General features: G+C 37.7%; 2 protein-coding genes across 2 annotated transcripts; both read left to right on the top strand.

Moving 5' to 3' along the window:
- Positions 1-3,146: 3,146 nt before the first annotated feature.
- Positions 3,147-8,191, top strand: tyw3 (tRNA-yW synthesizing protein 3 homolog (S. cerevisiae)). Its single transcript, XM_067604844.1, has 6 exons — positions 3,147-3,499; positions 3,699-3,779; positions 3,888-3,986; positions 5,909-5,980; positions 6,159-6,292; positions 6,456-8,191. The coding sequence occupies exons 1-6, from the start codon at positions 3,332-3,334 to the stop codon at positions 6,715-6,717; spliced, it is 816 nt and encodes a 271-aa protein (XP_067460945.1). The 5' UTR covers positions 3,147-3,331; the 3' UTR covers positions 6,718-8,191.
- Positions 8,192-10,185: 1,994 nt separating this feature from the next.
- LOC137193385 (phospholipid phosphatase-related protein type 5-like) lies at positions 10,186-16,484 on the top strand. The gene is made up of 6 exons (XM_067604626.1): positions 10,186-10,950; positions 11,623-11,755; positions 12,347-12,597; positions 12,742-12,918; positions 14,831-14,971; positions 15,286-16,484. The coding sequence occupies exons 1-6, from the start codon at positions 10,747-10,749 to the stop codon at positions 15,313-15,315; spliced, it is 936 nt and encodes a 311-aa protein (XP_067460727.1). The 5' UTR covers positions 10,186-10,746; the 3' UTR covers positions 15,316-16,484.
- Positions 16,485-17,187: the final 703 nt, after the last annotated feature.

The raw sequence follows: 17,187 nt of genomic DNA, 5'->3' as shown, positions 1-17,187 counted from the left end.
AAATGTTCATTGTATAAAATATCATGTGGAATGTGCAAATGATAATAACACAAAATTAGCTTTAACATAATGCACGACATTAGATGTGGATGATGGTTGTGTATTAAATTAACTGTGACTGAGACTGTAAAAATCTACTAAATTCTCACTATACTTCAACTATACATATTTCCTGCTCACTGCTACTTAGGTCCACAGTAAACGCTTTTAAATTACTAAATAACAGTTAGCAGCGCTTAAAACGCATCGACACAACAAGATATGGAGATATTTGGAGCTCTTTGTTCAGCGGATCAGTTAGAAATAATGCAGGGAGGAATAGTACAAGCAGAGACAGCCACGGTGATGATGATGTTTGATGAAGAGGTGCAGATGACCAGCACACCATCAACAGGTAAACTACTTATTTTACTTTGCCCTGCTGTGTAATGGAAAAACACTCAGTGTGCCAGCTCAGCGCAAGTCATGGCTCAGCGTGACTACCCCGAAAACAATGGAAAATGCCATAGTGTTAGCGGAGCGGAGCAGTGAACTTGCAAACTCTGCGTTGAGCAAATGACCGTATAAAGAAATCGGACACAGCTGACGTCAGCTCGGGCTGAAAGTAGAAAAAAAGGTTGGAAACCGAGCGCTCAGAGCAGTCTGAAGCTGGTGCTTTTTGCTCATAGGGATTACTTCTACATACATTCACCTCATCTTTGGCCAGATTCAATATGAACATCTGACATTGTAACATTATATATATATGACTAACAATAAGGAAAAGTATAAAGGTCCCCTTTAATACGTGATAGATTGTAATACTACTTCCTGGCTAATTGCTGACAAATGTCAGTATGTGGGGATGGGGAGGAACACTTCCTAATTATATTTAATTATTCATCAAATATGACTAAATCCCTTCGGGCAACAAAGTGACAGGCTTTACACCAGCTGGAAGATATGAAACATGTTGTCCGTGTTATGCAAAAAGATACAGATACTAGATTGAATTTCCTTTTGATTTCACTATCAAATTTTCTACATGTTGGAAACAAGGTCAGTAGTCAAAAACAGCTAAAAACAGTGGCTAAAATCTCAAGTGCCCAGCTGTTTTACGAAATGACTGGGCCTTTTTTAAAGATGAAACTATAGATTTGTGAGTTGTTTTTAAAGATTCAGGCATTCAGAAGGAACCAATGAGTTTAGGGCTTAGCACCACATACAGGGTAGGGGAGGTACTTAGAGTTGGACTAACACATTGGGGTTTTTTTTGTCTTTTTATTGCATTTGTTCATACGAAGAAACATATAGATTAAAGTCAGTATTATCTTTGAATCTGATGAATGAGACATCTTGACCAGTGTTCAATAATGGCGTCATGCAGATTCAGAACCATTTCCACAAGAAGGGAAACACTTGACGATATGTCTTAGTTTTTACCTCAAAATTATACAATTCAAAAATGACAAATGACAAATAATGTTAAAATACCTACTGTAAGTAATTAATATTGACACCCTCTGTCTAAAACTATCAGACTATCTATCAGCCCTCAAGAAAAGGGACAGGCAGGTGAATCTATCTGAAAACCATGGTACATTATTCATCCCATAACCTTGCTGTTAAAATGAAGCACAACCCACTGTTAGTAGTGTCTGTACATTGCAACTTGTCACCAAACACAGGAACATTACATGTGTAAACAATACTTATAGTGAGTTATGTTGTTGATTCAGCATGGGCAGCTGCATTTAACATGACTGCAATATCTCCCACATAAACTGAGAAACCATGAGATGAAAAACTCCTCTCATTCTCTTCCCTCAGTCCTGATGTATTTTGACTCATATCTGAGTACTTTGTGATCTCTGCTGTGACCCCCTGACACTTCACTGAGACAAGACATGTAAATGGAGCAAGAGAAGAAGAGTGAGACTGACCTGTGGTCTGATCCTCATGATGTCTTCATGGCAGAGACGCTGTACTTGTAATGTGTCATCGTATTCTGATCTGCTCTCAGAGTCTACTGTTCTCTACTCTGACTGTTGTCACTTATAGATTCTGGGCCAGCAAATCCATGCCAGTCCAATGGGGGATAATGCTCTCTCTCTCTCTCTCTCTCTCTCTCTCTCTCTCTCCCTCCCTCTCTCTTTCATGCACACTTTCTCTGATTTATTGTAAATGAAATTGAAGACCTTTCAATACCTTCTAAGGCCTCTTTTTTGAGGGAACTTCATTGTATGCTTTTTAAGACTATTAAAACCTGCAGATAAATACCTTGAGTGAGTCAGAATGAAATCATTACAATTATTTAAAAACAGGTGGACTTGGGTTTTCCTCAATGGGGCCTAATACTCCGTCATGCTTGTGTCTCTCCATCAGTCTGCTGGTAGGCTACATACTTGAACTAAACTTACATATATATATGTTTTGTATCCATTGTGTTAGGATGTCCATAATCTACTTTTATATATTTATTCATTTAATTTCTTATGAATATATTTTATTGCTTATTTACTTCATTGACTCTTTATTCATAAAATCTGAAACATTATAAGTCTTTGATATATGACAGTATTAGAGCCACACTGAGAGACTTTTTTTTTCTTTCTTTTTCTTTTTTTTGAGATACAAGAAAAAATTTGTAATTCTACGAGGAAAAAGAAAAAAAGTGGTAATATGGTGTGGTGGTAATATCAGATGTAACCACTGATAGCCTTACAGTCGACCACTTCCAGCCATTTCCTCTCCCACAAAAGAGGCAATTTGTCAGTGTGGTTCTCTCTTCAGAATAGACACAATCGCTTCAAAGTCCTGATAATAATCTGGTGCTGATGTGCCAAAAGATGAAGTATTTTGTTATTTGTGAAAGCTACTGCTTCTCTATTCCCCCCTTCAATAGGCTATTACATTTTTCTCACAGCCTAATAACCGTTTATTCTCATAAAATTAAGACTTTTTTTGTCATAAAATTACTACTTTATTCTCGTAATATTACGACGTTTTCTCGAAAATTTCTTCCCTCTCAGTGTGGCCCTAATTCTCCTTCATATAAAACCCCCATTTACAATTAACTGTATTTTCAAGCTTCACTTCTTCTACCGAGAGAAGCAGTGTCCTCTCCACTACAGCAGGGGCGCTGTTGAGTCGTAACTCGGCCACTAACAGAAGTAGAAGAAGACTGTGTGTTGATCAGAGTCAAGCTAGCTAATATTTATAAAGTAGAAACCCGTTTCAGAGTTTCCCGCTTGTATATCTAACCTCTTTATTCCTTGCTGCTCTGTCCATTCACATTACGGGAAAAACAGAGTGACGCAGTATCGCCTGTAGCCACATTAAATGAGACGTCATGGAGAAAAATTTCAGTCAGTGGAAGAAGCAGTGCCTGAACAAGCTGGACCTGAGTAAGAAAGGCAGTGTGGATGAAGATATTGTGCATGTGGTGTCTCTGCTCAACAGCTGTAAGGAGTACTTCACCACCAGCTCCTGCTCCGGCCGAGTCATCCTCACTGACGGGGTGAGACACTGGACTCACATAAAGTCCTGTTAGACAGCCGGAAGCTGTGATCAGAAGTGTGTTTTCACACAGCTGTCAAGTATTCCTTTATCATGAATTAATACGGAACTGTTTAAAATAACTCACAGACATTGCATACTACCACATATTGTTTAACAGCAGCTCCATCTGGACTGATTATTAATGTCGTCCCCTCCAGGCTCCAGAGAGCAGTGCTGTCCAGAAACAGAACTGTGTCTGGCTGTTTGTCTCACATCATAAATGCAAATGTGACGACCTGGTGAGACATGATTGATTATTGTACTGCTGATATTCCACCAAATACTCAATTCTTGAATTTAGTCTGGCTAATAATGCAGCATTGTGTGTGTGTGTTGGTGTTCTTCAGATGTCTGCTCTAGCCAGGTCCAGTGGAGATGCTGTGTTGAAGTTTGAGCCCTTCGTGCTCCATGTTCAGTGTCGGAGGCTGGAAGATGCTCAGCTGATGGTGAGAGTGACCGTTTGTTTGTCTCTATATTGTTGATCCTTTACAGTGGAGTTTGGTGCACAGTGTGAACAACTTGATATTAAAGGGCCATAGCAGTCGTTTTGCATTAAAGGACGGGTTCACTATTTTTCAAGTGCGTCTTAAATCAACAGGTGTCCATATGAACAGTGAAAGAGGTTTTCCTCATTGTAATCATTCCTCCTGTTCATACTGGCTATTAAAAGATCTCCTTCAAATGTGCTTTCAATGTAAGTGATGGAGGCCAAAATCCACAGTGTGTCCACACAGTCATTTAAAAGTTGATGTGAAGCTTATATGAGGCTTCATCAGTCTGAGTTAGTCATATCAAGTAGATATCTGACACATTTTCTTTTTAGCATCAAATTTCCTCTTTGTGTTTCCTCAGACAGTGTTTCTCTGTTGAGCTGTGGTGGAAGTATAGTAACAAAAAGAGGAACTTAAAAAAACTAAAAAGACTGTAACATTGAAAGATATCTACTTTATTTGACTCATTTGGACGCTGAAGCTTTAGATAAACTTTTAAATACATTTTTACGCAGAAGGAGGACTGTGGATTTTGTCCCCCATCAGTTACATTGTAAGTGCATCATGAAGGGATCTTCTAATGGTCAGTATGAACAGGAGGAATGATTACAGCAAGAAAAACATGTTTCAATGTTCATTTGGGCTCCTGACTGTTGTTTTCTGACAAACCTGAAAAAATTGTGAACCTGTCCTTAAATCTATTAAAGAACTGAACAAAAATCACAACTAAACTTGAAAGTGAAAAAAATCCTCCTACACTTAGTTACTTACTGGTATATTTATTTATGCTGTATACTGTATGTTTGACCTTCATCAGATATATGGACAAGTATCACAACAGATGCATTATTGTGCCCATATGATGGTTGGTTTTAGGTTCACCAATTGACTTAACTTTTATGGTCCTCTGATTGGATAATTTACCCAGCATTTATGTACATGGAACTGATCTGATGCTTGTCAATGTACCTGATGAAAGTTGTTAAGAAATGTACCAGCAGTAGGCAGGACAGTCTTATTAACTTATTTAATAATTCACATCCTTCACTTTATGACCAAACATTTTCCAAAGCTTGCCTCACTTTAGGTTTTTCAATTGATTTCCTTCCTTTCCTCCCTCCAGGGAGACTTGAAAGTTGATTGAGACAGGTAATGTCAGTGAACAATTCCTTTATTATCAGTTACGTTACCATTACATGGTAATACAGGTGCAAGAGCCCTCCTTTGTTATTTATCCAGTGAGGCTGCTATGAATTAATCATGTAGCTGGAAAATTATGACCAGAAGACAAACAAAAAGCAAATGTTGTCAAACGTAACATTTAAACATGGTTCTTTCTTGCCATCGAACGCACCAACAGTGAGAGTTTTTGCCTCTGCTTTCATCCCCATTACCCCAAGATGATGACGTAACTTTGACAAAAAAAGGCAATCCATTGTTGACTGTGATGTTCACTAAAATGATCTGAAACTAAAGGTGCCTGGAAGAAAGGAAATTGTTTAAAATCTTACTCTGTGCTCTCAAAAGTTGTCAAACTTGATTGTAATTAAAGCCTCAATCTGTGACGGGTAGACACTTCAATTTTCACTGCACCATCCCAGTCAATGTAGTTTGCAGCACAGTATGTAGTAGAGTCATTCTTCATATTCTCCATTTAAATACAGACTGTGAGTCCACTACTACCACTGCATTTGGAATGTGGAACAGGTAAAAGTTACGTTTTTTAAAGCAGGATTATTAGTTTTGAAATAGGTTGGCCTGGGAGGAGGTTGATTATATTCTGTCTCAGTGGAACTCCACATGGGGCGTGGACTTTAGTCATAGTGCTATCAGAGATTGCTCAGGCTTCTGTCTTACATCTCTTGTCTCCCGTCTAGCACTCAGTGGCCGTCAACTCAGGCTTCAGGAACTCTGGTCTCACCGCCAGCAAGACAGGAAAGATCATCACGGTACTGAACACTTTGAAACATGAACCGCATGTCCAGGACTGTGCTGCTTTAATTGGCTGCCACTGCTTTACCATTAGAGTTTGAACTGTCAGTACACGCAGTGTGAACAGTCCTTTGCCTTGCTGCATGTGTTGCTTGCATAAATATACAGTATCTGTGTTATATTTTGTCCCTCCAGGCAGTCCGTAGCACCCATGGCCTGGAGGTTCCTCTCAGTCAACAAGGAAGGCTCCTGGTAGACCACAACTACATCAATTTCCTAACTCAGACAGCCAATCAGAAGATGGAAGAGAACCTCAGACGGATCCACAGGTCAGTCTGTATCCTCTTAAGTGACGTTTAGTGAAGCTAACATTGTCTGCCTGTTAGCTGCAGTGCAAATAACACAAACACACAAGAGTCCTCACCAATTCTATACTTTAAGATTCACTTGAAACATGTGAGTGGAAATCCTGATTCTTCCTGTCATCTCCAGGTTCTACCAGAACCTCCAGTCTGCTTTGACTGCAGAGAAACTACAAAAACTACAAATCCCAGATCCTCCCAGCTCACAGGAACTTAAAGATCCCTCTCAGAGACTGGAAACAGAAAAGGGAGAGGAGGAGGAGAAGAGGAGCAAATCAAGTGTGTACAAACGGAGGCGGAAACGAGGACAGCAACATCAGACTGACGTTTGCCGTAGTGACAGAGACAGCAGTGTGCCAGAGCTGGATGATTGTCTGGATCTGTTTACATGAACTAGTGGCTCTGGAGCTCTGCACATGCACTGACATGCTCAGTGTGACACTGAATGGATGATAATGTTTCTTTGATCGAGTGCAGGGCGAATTGTGTAAAATGTCTTCGTCTTGAAAATCAAGGTCACTTTTAGTCAAAAAGTGATTCTAGCACTGTGTCCCAAATCCAGACTGCACACTAATTGTGAGCGGGTGAGTATGTATTGTGTTTATAAGGGAAAATTGACAGAATTCAGTATACTCAAACCAGACACCGCATACTAAATATGGTCAGTTTTTGAATCCCACAATGCAGCACAGTGGAAACAGATGAAGGGAAAAACTGTACACGTAGAAGGCAGCATTACACACCTCATAGTGTTCAACATGCTGGAATCTCATCACAATAAAAATGGAGGAGGGAACAGCTGGACAAAATGGCAGCAGCTCTTTCCATTTTCAAATAAGCTGGTTGTCTGAGGTCACAGATGATTTTTTTGGGTCTTTTTTTCTTTTTCACAGGAGGCTTTGTGTCATTTTTGTTCAGCATGAGACCTTTTGTAGGCTTCATTAGGTGTATGCTAACTGCAATGACGTAGTATGGATCTGGGACTTGGCATAGGTATCTCCTGGATATCTTTAGGGCTGTAACTAATGATTATTTTTATTGTTGATTAATGTGTTTATTATTTTCTAAATCGATTAGTTGTTTGGTCTCTGAAATGTCAGAGAATGGTGAAAAATGTTGATAGCTGTTTCTCAAAGCCCAAGATGCAGCCTCAGATGTTTTTTGTCAACAACAGTTCACAACCCAAAGATCATCAGTTAATTATCATTGAGGACTAAAGAAACCCAAAAATATTCGCATTTGGAGAAGCTGGAATCAGATAATTTTGACATTTTGTCTTAAAAAAGGAGTCAAAATGATTCATTGATTATCAAAATAGTTGGCAATTAATTTTGTGTCGATTGACTAATCGTTGCAGCTCTAGATATCTTGTAGTAAATTTAACAGCCACATCTATGAGAGGAACAGAGTGAAAAAGACTCTGCACACTGATCTGCACTCTTCTTATGAGAGCTGAAGGGAGCTGACTGAACAGTGTGCTCATTCTACTTTTAGTTTGTCTGTCCTGCCAGATAGCTAATGCTAGCTAACAGCTGTCTGCAGGTATCAGGCTGATGTCAAGACACACAAACAGCAGGAGAGGATGAATTTATGAGAAGACCCTGTCTGAGCTGAAACTGATTATTAGAGTGAATGTGACGGTCCAGAGGTGTGTAGGATAAGCTGTTTGTGTAGAATATGCATAATGATGACAGCTTTACAGGTGGTGCAGATTTATGTTTTTTCTCAACTGTTTTGCTCATGAAGTCCTAAAAATCTGATGTTTCAGTCATGTTTTAATCTCCATGCATTTTGCAGGACAATCCGTTAAAATTGTAAATCATCACCAAGCTTGGAAAAAATAGAGATTTTATTTTCTTTTGTCAATGTTTGTGTGCTTTAGTTGAGAGAGCAGGGGTCTTTATATCACCATGGTAACCTATGTTGCATAACTAAACTGCTTCGGAGCAGGTTCAGGCATGAGGAGGATGGGATCAGAAGTTACTATTACTCACTACTATCCAATCAGCTTTCTGGAATAATTTAGAGCATCATTTCCTCAGGATCCCAACATGGACAAAAGTGCTGCGTCTACAATGAAGTGACAATTGAATTAAGAGCAATAAAGACATTTTTATATATCAGTAGAATCACTTTACTTTCCATGACTTCAAAAATGAAACTGAAAAAAAAAAAAAATTAAGGCGATGTCAGCAGCACTGACATTTAAATGTTACGTTAGTCTATTTTCATCAGATGACAAAGGTCAGAAATCACTCTTGGAAGTTTTAGAATTTATGTCATCAGTGTCATATGACAGTAATACCACTGGAGGGCAGCAGTGCTTATTGTATCGTCACAGAAGCTACAAGCTGCTTGGTTTCACTTTGTATTACTCATATTTTACGACATTCACTGACTGACTGATACTTGTGCAGTATGTGTATTGTGTCACCTCTAAGTATAGACTACACATGTACACTACACATGTACAATCCAATACAAAAATTCCAAATATTTTGTCCACCCCATGAAACAAATTTTCAGGTCTGTCTTAAAAACAGTCAGGAGCCCAAATGAACATTGAAACATGTTTTTCTTGCTGTAATCATTCCTCCTGTTCATACTGACCATTAGAAGATCCCTTCATGATGCACTTACAATGTAAGTGATGGGGGACAAAATCCACAGTCCTCCGTCTGTGCAAAAATGTATTTAAGAGTTTATCTGAAGCTAATATGAAGCTTCAGCGTCCAAATGAGTCAAATCAAGTAGATATCTTTCAACGTTACAGTCTTTTTAGTGCCAAAGTCCCTCTTTTTGTTACTATACTTCCACCTGCAGCTCAACAGGGAAACACTGTCTGAGGGAACACAAAGAGGGAATTTGATGCTAAAAAGACTGTAAATGTGGCAGATATCCACTGGATATGACTAACTCAGACTGCTGAAGCCTCATATAAGCTTTACATCAACTTTTAAATGCATTTTGACTGTGTGGACACACTGGATTTTGGTCTCCATCACTTACATTGAAATCACATTTGAAGGGGACCTTTTAATAGCCAGTATGAACAGGAGGAATGATTACAGTGAAGACAACCTCTGACAACCTGGTGTTTTGATTAAACTAAAAAATATAAATTAAAATCATTAGAGTCTTAAAACTACAAGACAGGGTCAAAAGGTAATAATGCAAGTTAGTTGTTAGTGTACTTGAGTGGTGCCAATCTGGAACATTTGTTAAAAATTAGCAGTTGTCTATGTACACATCAGACACAGACCAACATTAGCATTTATTTAGACATGTTTACGTCCACCTGATGAATGTAAGTGCAAATGTGGAACATTTGTCACAAATTTGCAATGAACTGAATTACCAGAAAAAAACAAACAAAAATAAATAAATAAAATAAAATAAATTAAATACATATAGTTCACTACATGATTACTGTTGGTAATCCAGCTTTGTGGAAAGTGTCTAATTTATAGTGTATAGTTATAAACCCAGAGAATTACCACCCAACTCTCTCTTTAGCATCTTTTAGGTAATTATTTTGTTAGCTGGTGATTATAGTGGATCATTTAGCCAGAGAGCCAGATATTGTTTCTCAGGAGTTGGTGGGGAGCAAAACAGAGAAAAAAGAAGAATTAATATTGGACTTACATTTAGCAGGTGGACATAAACATGGCTCCAAATTATTTGCATTATTAGCATGTATTCAGTCCAAATAAATACTAATGTTGGACTGTGTCTGATGTGTAAATAGGGAAGTGTTTGCTAACATGTTAGCTGTCAATGGTATGATTTTAACTTGCTCTGCTGCCCCCAAGTGGCTGTAAAAAAATCCATCAGTTCTTTAATAATATAGGCTACAACCAGAAGTCAAATTTTACCATGTTTTACCTTTTTTTTTTTTTAAACCCTGATGCAAGTACAAGAGCTCATACTGTCTGTCAGCCCTCCTTTTTCCATTATTCACCAATTTTGCTCAGTACTGATGTGGGTATGTGTTCAGTAGACTGCAAGTGGCTCTTTAGAGATTGTTCAGTGACATAGAACAAATTCCCTGGTTCACTGCAGTCAGATGATTCAGTAAATTCACAGGAGCGGAAAGACAAGATTTGCCTCTCACAGAATCGCAGAAAAGGAAAAGAAGAACGACTCTCCGAGATGTCTCTCAAAGGCAAATCATCATCATAATAGTTGTCATCGTTGGTCGTCGTCTATGGTTTTAAATTTGTGCTCAAGTATATTTGAAGAACTGTACAAAAGGATTATATGTCATAATTGTTATGGTAGATTAGTCACCATGGTCACAAAAACCAGTAATTGGAAAAATTGGATTTGAAACTACCGCATCAATTGAAAGTAGTTCCTCATCATTGTGGCAGCAGTATCCAGGACGTTGTAAGGTCAGATTGTTGGAGGCTGGGTCCACCATGCTGTACTTCCAGGTGGTGATTCTGGCAGCTACAGTGATGCTGGTTTACTACTGTGAGTTCACGGACACTTTCAGTCTGGCACAGCAGGGCTTCATCTGCAGAGACCCGGCTTTAACCAAACCAGATCCTGGACCTGAACAGGACAGCCACATACAGCCTGTAATACTGTACTCTGTGGTGGGTGGACTGCCTGTTGTACTGGTAAGTCTAACTAGGATTTAAACACAGTCAACAGGTATGGATTTCCTTTGTGATGGTGATGATAATGGTTATAAAGAGCACTATAAGGAGGGATACAGAGAGGTAGTCATATATGTTCATATTTTTTAACAACAAATAACCTTTAAACCATATTAAATCATTTGGGCACAATTTTAGATTTTGGGTGTTCAAATTCACTTTCTGGCCTGTTATCTTTCTTTAACAATGAATTGAAAGACACTACTACTAATTATCCTCATTGAAGTAGAAGTTTCTATTGAGTTTGCACTCTTATTAGCTAAGTTACACCTCTTTATTGTGTAAAGTCAGTGTACTATTTGTCGTAGCCACAGCAGGACATGCCAGTGTTGATTGTTGCAATTTTCTCTGTTTTACAATAGAAGTCAACAGCTGTGATAGACTGCTTAATTACAAGTCTTAACAAGAGAATAAAAGATGAGAGTTGGAGTGACAAGCAACAGGACAAAGTTTGAAGAGAAAGAAAGAGAGAGAGAGATGAAGATGAAGTTGTAGGCACAGACAAACAGACAAATAATATCACTATTCCAACCAACAATATCAGTATTCTCCTTCAAAAGTTCATATCCCTATACTAATTAATTTTCTTTCTGTCCTCTCTTTTCCTGCATCTGTTTTCCTTCTCATTACCAGATTTCAGGTGTGGAACTTGTTATCTTCCTCCTTCACTACAACTCAAACAACCTTTATGACCAAGAGAAGGTTGTAGTCATGGGTGACTGTTGCTACGTGAACCCCATGGTGCGCAGGACCTTCCGTTTCCTTGGTAATCTGACTACAGTACAATTACTTCACAAAAACCTGTTTAATTCATCATTTCTGATGTAGGTTCAATTAGTGTAAAGTGTTGCATAACATAATTTTCAATCATCACTCAGTGTCAAATTTATTGTGATTCCTTTGTTAATCGCCGTACACTACACAGGGCTGCCACAGTGGTTAAAAAATGATTTTTAATATTCTATATTTGGGTAAATATAGTGCACTACATAGTGAGTGATTTCAGACCTCACACACATCTTTATAACATATGATTTTAACAAGGTACTGTTCTTGTTATGATGACAGAAATTTGAGAAATATTTTCTGTAATGAAACAAGCAATAAATTGACTAACACAACCTGTAGCCTCTGTTTCCTGTTGAAAGCACTACCTTCTCAGTTACTAAAATCATAGAGGGATCCATGCTGACATTTTAGCATTAATTATGTTGTGGAGAATGATTTGTTTCAAACAGATTTTCAAGTAAAGTTTGAATCTGCTGTCTTTAGTAAAGGGTGTGAATGCTATATTGTGTCTAAACTTCTTTGGTTTGTCTTAAAGTGTAAATAACATAATCTGTGTATTTCTCCGCAGGTGTCTATGTCTTTGGTCTGTTTACAACAGACATCTTTGTCAATGCGGGTCAGCTGGTCACAGGAAGTCTGGCTCCTTACTTCCTGTCTGTTTGCCAGCCCAATTACACCGCCCTCGGCTGCCAGAACACCGTAGACTTTGTCAGCCGATCAGATGCCTGCACCGGTAACCCTGATGACATCATGAGAGCCAGGAAGACATTTCCCTCCAAAGAGGCTGCACTGAGTCTGTATACAGCTGTTTACCTGGCAGTGAGTGGTTCACTTTAAAGGACCCTGGATGAATAATAATTATTTTTTTCTAAATACATCATAAAATGAAAATACTCATTCATAACTGCATAATGTGTATTGGTTTTGAAAAGTCTTATAGAAAAAAAAAATCTGCCTTTTCAGATGTACATCATGTGCTGTGTTGGTTCCAGTGGAGGTCGTTTGATGGGGCCCCTCATCAGTCTCTCATTGGTCAGTCTGGCTGTGCTGACAGGCATCAACAGAGTGGCCGAGTACCGAAACCACTGGAGTGATGTGATAGCAGGACAAACCATTGGAGGAGCTATTGCTGTCTTTCTGGTCAGTTATTAATCATCTTGTGAGTAGCAGTTATAGCAGACTTGTTCTCTTATAACAGACTATCATCAGTTCATTATTAATGATGAATTAATAAATAGGGCCTTTGTATGAAAACAGCCACCTATAGAGTGATTCACCATTACCATTCTAGGATTTTTCATCTTGGGTTGTGTGCCGTGCTCACATCTTATGATGGATAGTAAAGATGGGAAAGCTCACATTCCTTGGACAACTCTAGTCGGTTGTATTGATGCAGAGCTGGTTGTATGAGGGTTCAAAATACTGTCTGGAAAATACTATCATTAAAATTTGGGTTAATTGAACTTGAATGACAGATTGCAGCTGTTGCGAGGCATCCATGTTTGTTTGGTTTTCAGGCAGTTTAAGTGGGATATAACAGATTTTCCTGCTCATAATTATTCCTTATTATTCCGGCATTCTGACTATGCGTCATGCATTTGCCCTTGCCACCTCCAGTGTAGATATTTGAGAAACATGGACTCTAGGGTGTCAGTTTGGTTAACCAGCAAGTGGCTCAGGAAGTAGATCCTATGCAGTTAGCTACAACAGCTAATCTAGGGGGCTAATTTTACTCAAGTGTTTCAAATGATTATGTAAAATGTATGTTTATTTGGAAAGCTTATAAGAGGTTCATACTGCTTGTCCCGATACATGTTGTTTTGCCGTAATTGTATATCCCAAATTTTTACAATGAAGTCGAGGAGTGCAAAGTTAGCATGACCCATTGACAGAATGGACAAAATTATTAGAATGATATCCAGATTTTAACTTATGCAATTCACTAAGGCCGTGCACACTATTTCTATGCATCTCACTGTAACAAGAGGACAGCCAAGTTCAACACAAAAAGAAATAATTGAGTCCTCATTGGCAGCAGTTGGCCTGCATATTCTCCCTTACACTGTGCAGTCAACGGACAGTAGCATGTTGCTAATGCTAACAAATATCCCATTTTCAGGGGATCACTGCCTTCTCCCACTATAGTAATAGACAGCAACACAGGTCTCTCTGAGATTCTTACACTGAAAAAAGAGACGTATTGGATCAACTTAAAAAAATTATCTCGATTGGTAACACACACATGAATTCATTTTTTTTTGTAAATCAAATTTACTTTTTGATCAACTCATATTTAAATTATTTAATTACTTTCAAATCCACAATTTGCATTACTACAACTCAATTTTGCTACTAGTCAACTTAAAGTAAAATTCTATTATAGTGATGCAAATGTACCGTAATGTAATTTACAAAGTGCATTTGGACCAACAAATGTGCAACTCACACCATAAAAGTAATCAATCAATCAATCAATTGATGTCAAATCATTTACTTTCCATCAAAGTTAGTTTTTTCTTTTCTTTTCTTCTCTGTTTTTTAAATAACCAGAGAATCTCAGATTTTCTTTTTAGAGGCTCTGCACATCATTATGTCTATTCTTGGCCTTATATTTGGGCTCTTTCCTTAACAGAAAAGTGGTCTAATGGACTAAACTGCTGCAGGACCTACACACAGCAAGTTGTTGTTGCTTGAATGAGTTTGAATTCCTCTATTGTGTATAAAAATTCATGGAAGGCAGTGATGGTTGGGAGTTGGGAGAAAAAGCTGGGTCACAGAAACAATCTAAACAAAAATGATGATGCTCTGTCTCCCTCCAGTCACAATAAAAATGCTTCAATAATATTCAGCCCCTAATACAGTTCTTTGTGTGACTCTTTTGGAGTTCCTGTATGTGTTTTCCTTGTGATACACAAATCACTTTTTGAACTCATGCAAACAGTTCATCTGTCTGGAAGAAATAATTACAAATGAGTGGAATGACTTTATGTGACTATATGAATATGGCTGTTACAGTAGCCAAAGTCTCTCTTCTCTCTCTCTTTCTCTGCAGGTGGTATTTGTGGTTCAGTATTTTAAAAAGAGACCTGAGATTCCTCAGAGTCCGTCAGATGTGGGCACATCTAACACTGAAGAGGCTTCACCCCAAAATAATCACACCATGGAATCATGTGACAAATACATTGTTACACAGGTAAATCATACACTTTTTAAAATGGTCTTTTTAGTTTTTAGTTTTCATTTTCTCAAATAACATATGTAAGAGTGCACAATATACTGCACATGAAAATCATTATGTCTATATTTGGTGTTTTTATGATGTACTAAAGTGAAAATATGCATAAAAGCAAAATCATACACTGATGATGAAATAGTCAAAGAAACACAATATTTATGGCATCATGGAAGCTTTTAACAATTTTCAGAAACTACACAATAAATAGACTGTGAGATTCAGCAGTAATGTGTACATTTTAGAGGCAATTTTTGTCTTTGCTGTTCCTCTAGGGCCCCGGATCCTTCACTGAAGTCACATGACTATGACCCCCCCGTCCTCATGATTCAGAGGAAATGGATTTTGCATGAACTGTGTGTGCTCTCTCAAGATGTCACCTCTTTTATGACTTAAAACTTCAAACCTTTCTCATTTTTAGAACATAAAAACATATTTTGAGATTTTAGCCACCTTCTTTTTATGCTATTTCTTGCAACATTTGAAAAAGAATTATTAACACCTTAATTTTTACTGGTTGATATAATTAGTGTAAACAAGCGGCCTCCACAGCTGCTTTTACATTCTATAAAGCCATGTTTGGTTTGGCCTGATATCTGATATATGGCACCAAACCAGTAGAGGCTGCTGTTCTCTCAGAGTGAAAACTCTGAGAAAAGCAGGAGGCAAAATAGTTTATTGCAAATGTGGTTTTGATTTTGGCAATACCACTGGTGTCAGATATAAGCTGCATCAGTCTCATTTGTTTAATTATACCAAAGTATATGATAGATTAATGATATTCTGCTAATGCTGATACACCTTTAAACAATATCTTCATGTCTATTTTTACATACAGTAAAGTTGTGTAACATGAATTCATAGTATACATCATAGAGCATAGCATCAATCCAGACGGTAACATGTCTTTAAAGAGAAAACTGTTTGAAATTTTATGTGTCTGTGTAACATTTTACGTGAAGAGATTCATTTTCCATATAATTGTGGTTGGTGGTAGTTTCCTTAAATTAGCCAACATTCAAGATAGAGTCTTCTTCAGCAACAATATTCAGGGACATCCTTTGTTACAACTTCAGGTTATGAAAAAAATGTCAATGCATGACATCCTTGTTGTCTTCTAAAGATTATAGTTTGGTTGCACAATTACCAATTTTGTTGTTTTGGTTACATGATCTAGTAATTTATTCACATCTTTTTTTTTTGTTTAGTTTGTCCAATAATGAAAATACCTCTTACAACAGTTTTTGCAGGAAAAATACCCAAAGTCATTACCAAAGATATTACTTCTGATGTGTTTGATGTGTTTTCCTGTTCAGGTCACATTGACTGCAATTGAATATGTGTCATGTTTGAAATTACATTGTTGTGTATTACTTCAAACTCACAGGCCAGCAATGAGATTATGTGTTTTGTCCCCTGTGCCACTTGCTTCTCACCCTGCCATTCTAATAAATTATATGGTTATTAAAAGGGGTTACTTGTACTTGTTTCATTCTGTAAAAAAAAAAAAAGAATTATATCCTGTATATATTTACACATATTTGTCTTGTTTTTGTGATGCGGAGTATTTAGTATCACAGTGTAGTAGTACCTGGATTCAAGTTTGCATAACCAATTTATGCTCATATTTGTGTGTGATTTCTTTGTTTTATAACCTCATTAGATTCCAGAGAGTGGTCACTAGCCCTCAGGGGCCCACACAAAAACAATGATATATAGATGAGTATGAGGTGTTTAAGGTGTTTCAGTGATTTACTCAACTGGTAAACATATCAAATACTTTATTTCTGTTTTGTCTGTCTTGTTTGCGTCTTCTGTTGATGAAGTTTGTCAGTTTCTGTGCTCTCTGTGGATTTGAAAAACAAGTGAAAGAAAATGGAAAAAAACCTCTTTCTTTCATCCTGTCTGACTGATAACAATTCACAGTTTTTACAGGTGACTGGGAGGGCAGTGACTTCACAGCTCTACACTCTTCGCTTATAGCTGTACTGTAAAGTGGTCCGTTGGGCAAAGAATCACATTTGAATTACACTTTAATTATATTGCATTGTGTTCACTTGATTCTAACTTTGGTTCCATGTAAAGCCCAAAGAACCCCACATTAAACCCTGTTTTGTCTACTATTTACTTCTGTAAAGCCTACTGGATTATTTAATTTATAATAAAAACATAAATTA

The sequence above is a fragment of the Thunnus thynnus genome, chromosome 12 (genome assembly GCF_963924715.1).
Source record: "Thunnus thynnus chromosome 12, fThuThy2.1, whole genome shotgun sequence".
NCBI classification, from domain to species: domain Eukaryota; kingdom Metazoa; phylum Chordata; class Actinopteri; order Scombriformes; family Scombridae; genus Thunnus; species Thunnus thynnus.
The sequence above is the reverse complement of the archived record's forward strand: the minus strand, read 5'-3'. Positions and strand labels throughout refer to the sequence as shown.

Bases quoted from the DNA above. Each gene is read 5' to 3' on its own strand.
- LOC137193385 (XM_067604626.1), top strand. From the start codon at position 10,747: ATGCTGTACTTCCAGGTGGTGATTCTGGCAGCTACAGTGATGCTGGTT. The intron at 12,598-12,741 runs GTGAGTGGTTCA...CTGCCTTTTCAG, and splicing joins ATACAGCTGTTTACCTGGCA to ATGTACATCATGTGCTGTGT. The intron at 14,972-15,285 runs GTAAATCATACA...CTGTTCCTCTAG, and splicing joins ACAAATACATTGTTACACAG to GGCCCCGGATCCTTCACTGA.
- tyw3 (XM_067604844.1), top strand. From the start codon at position 3,332: ATGGAGAAAAATTTCAGTCAGTGGAAGAAGCAGTGCCTGAACAAGCTG. The intron at 3,780-3,887 runs GTGAGACATGAT...GGTGTTCTTCAG, and splicing joins AATGCAAATGTGACGACCTG to ATGTCTGCTCTAGCCAGGTC. The intron at 6,293-6,455 runs GTCAGTCTGTAT...TGTCATCTCCAG, and splicing joins AACCTCAGACGGATCCACAG to GTTCTACCAGAACCTCCAGT.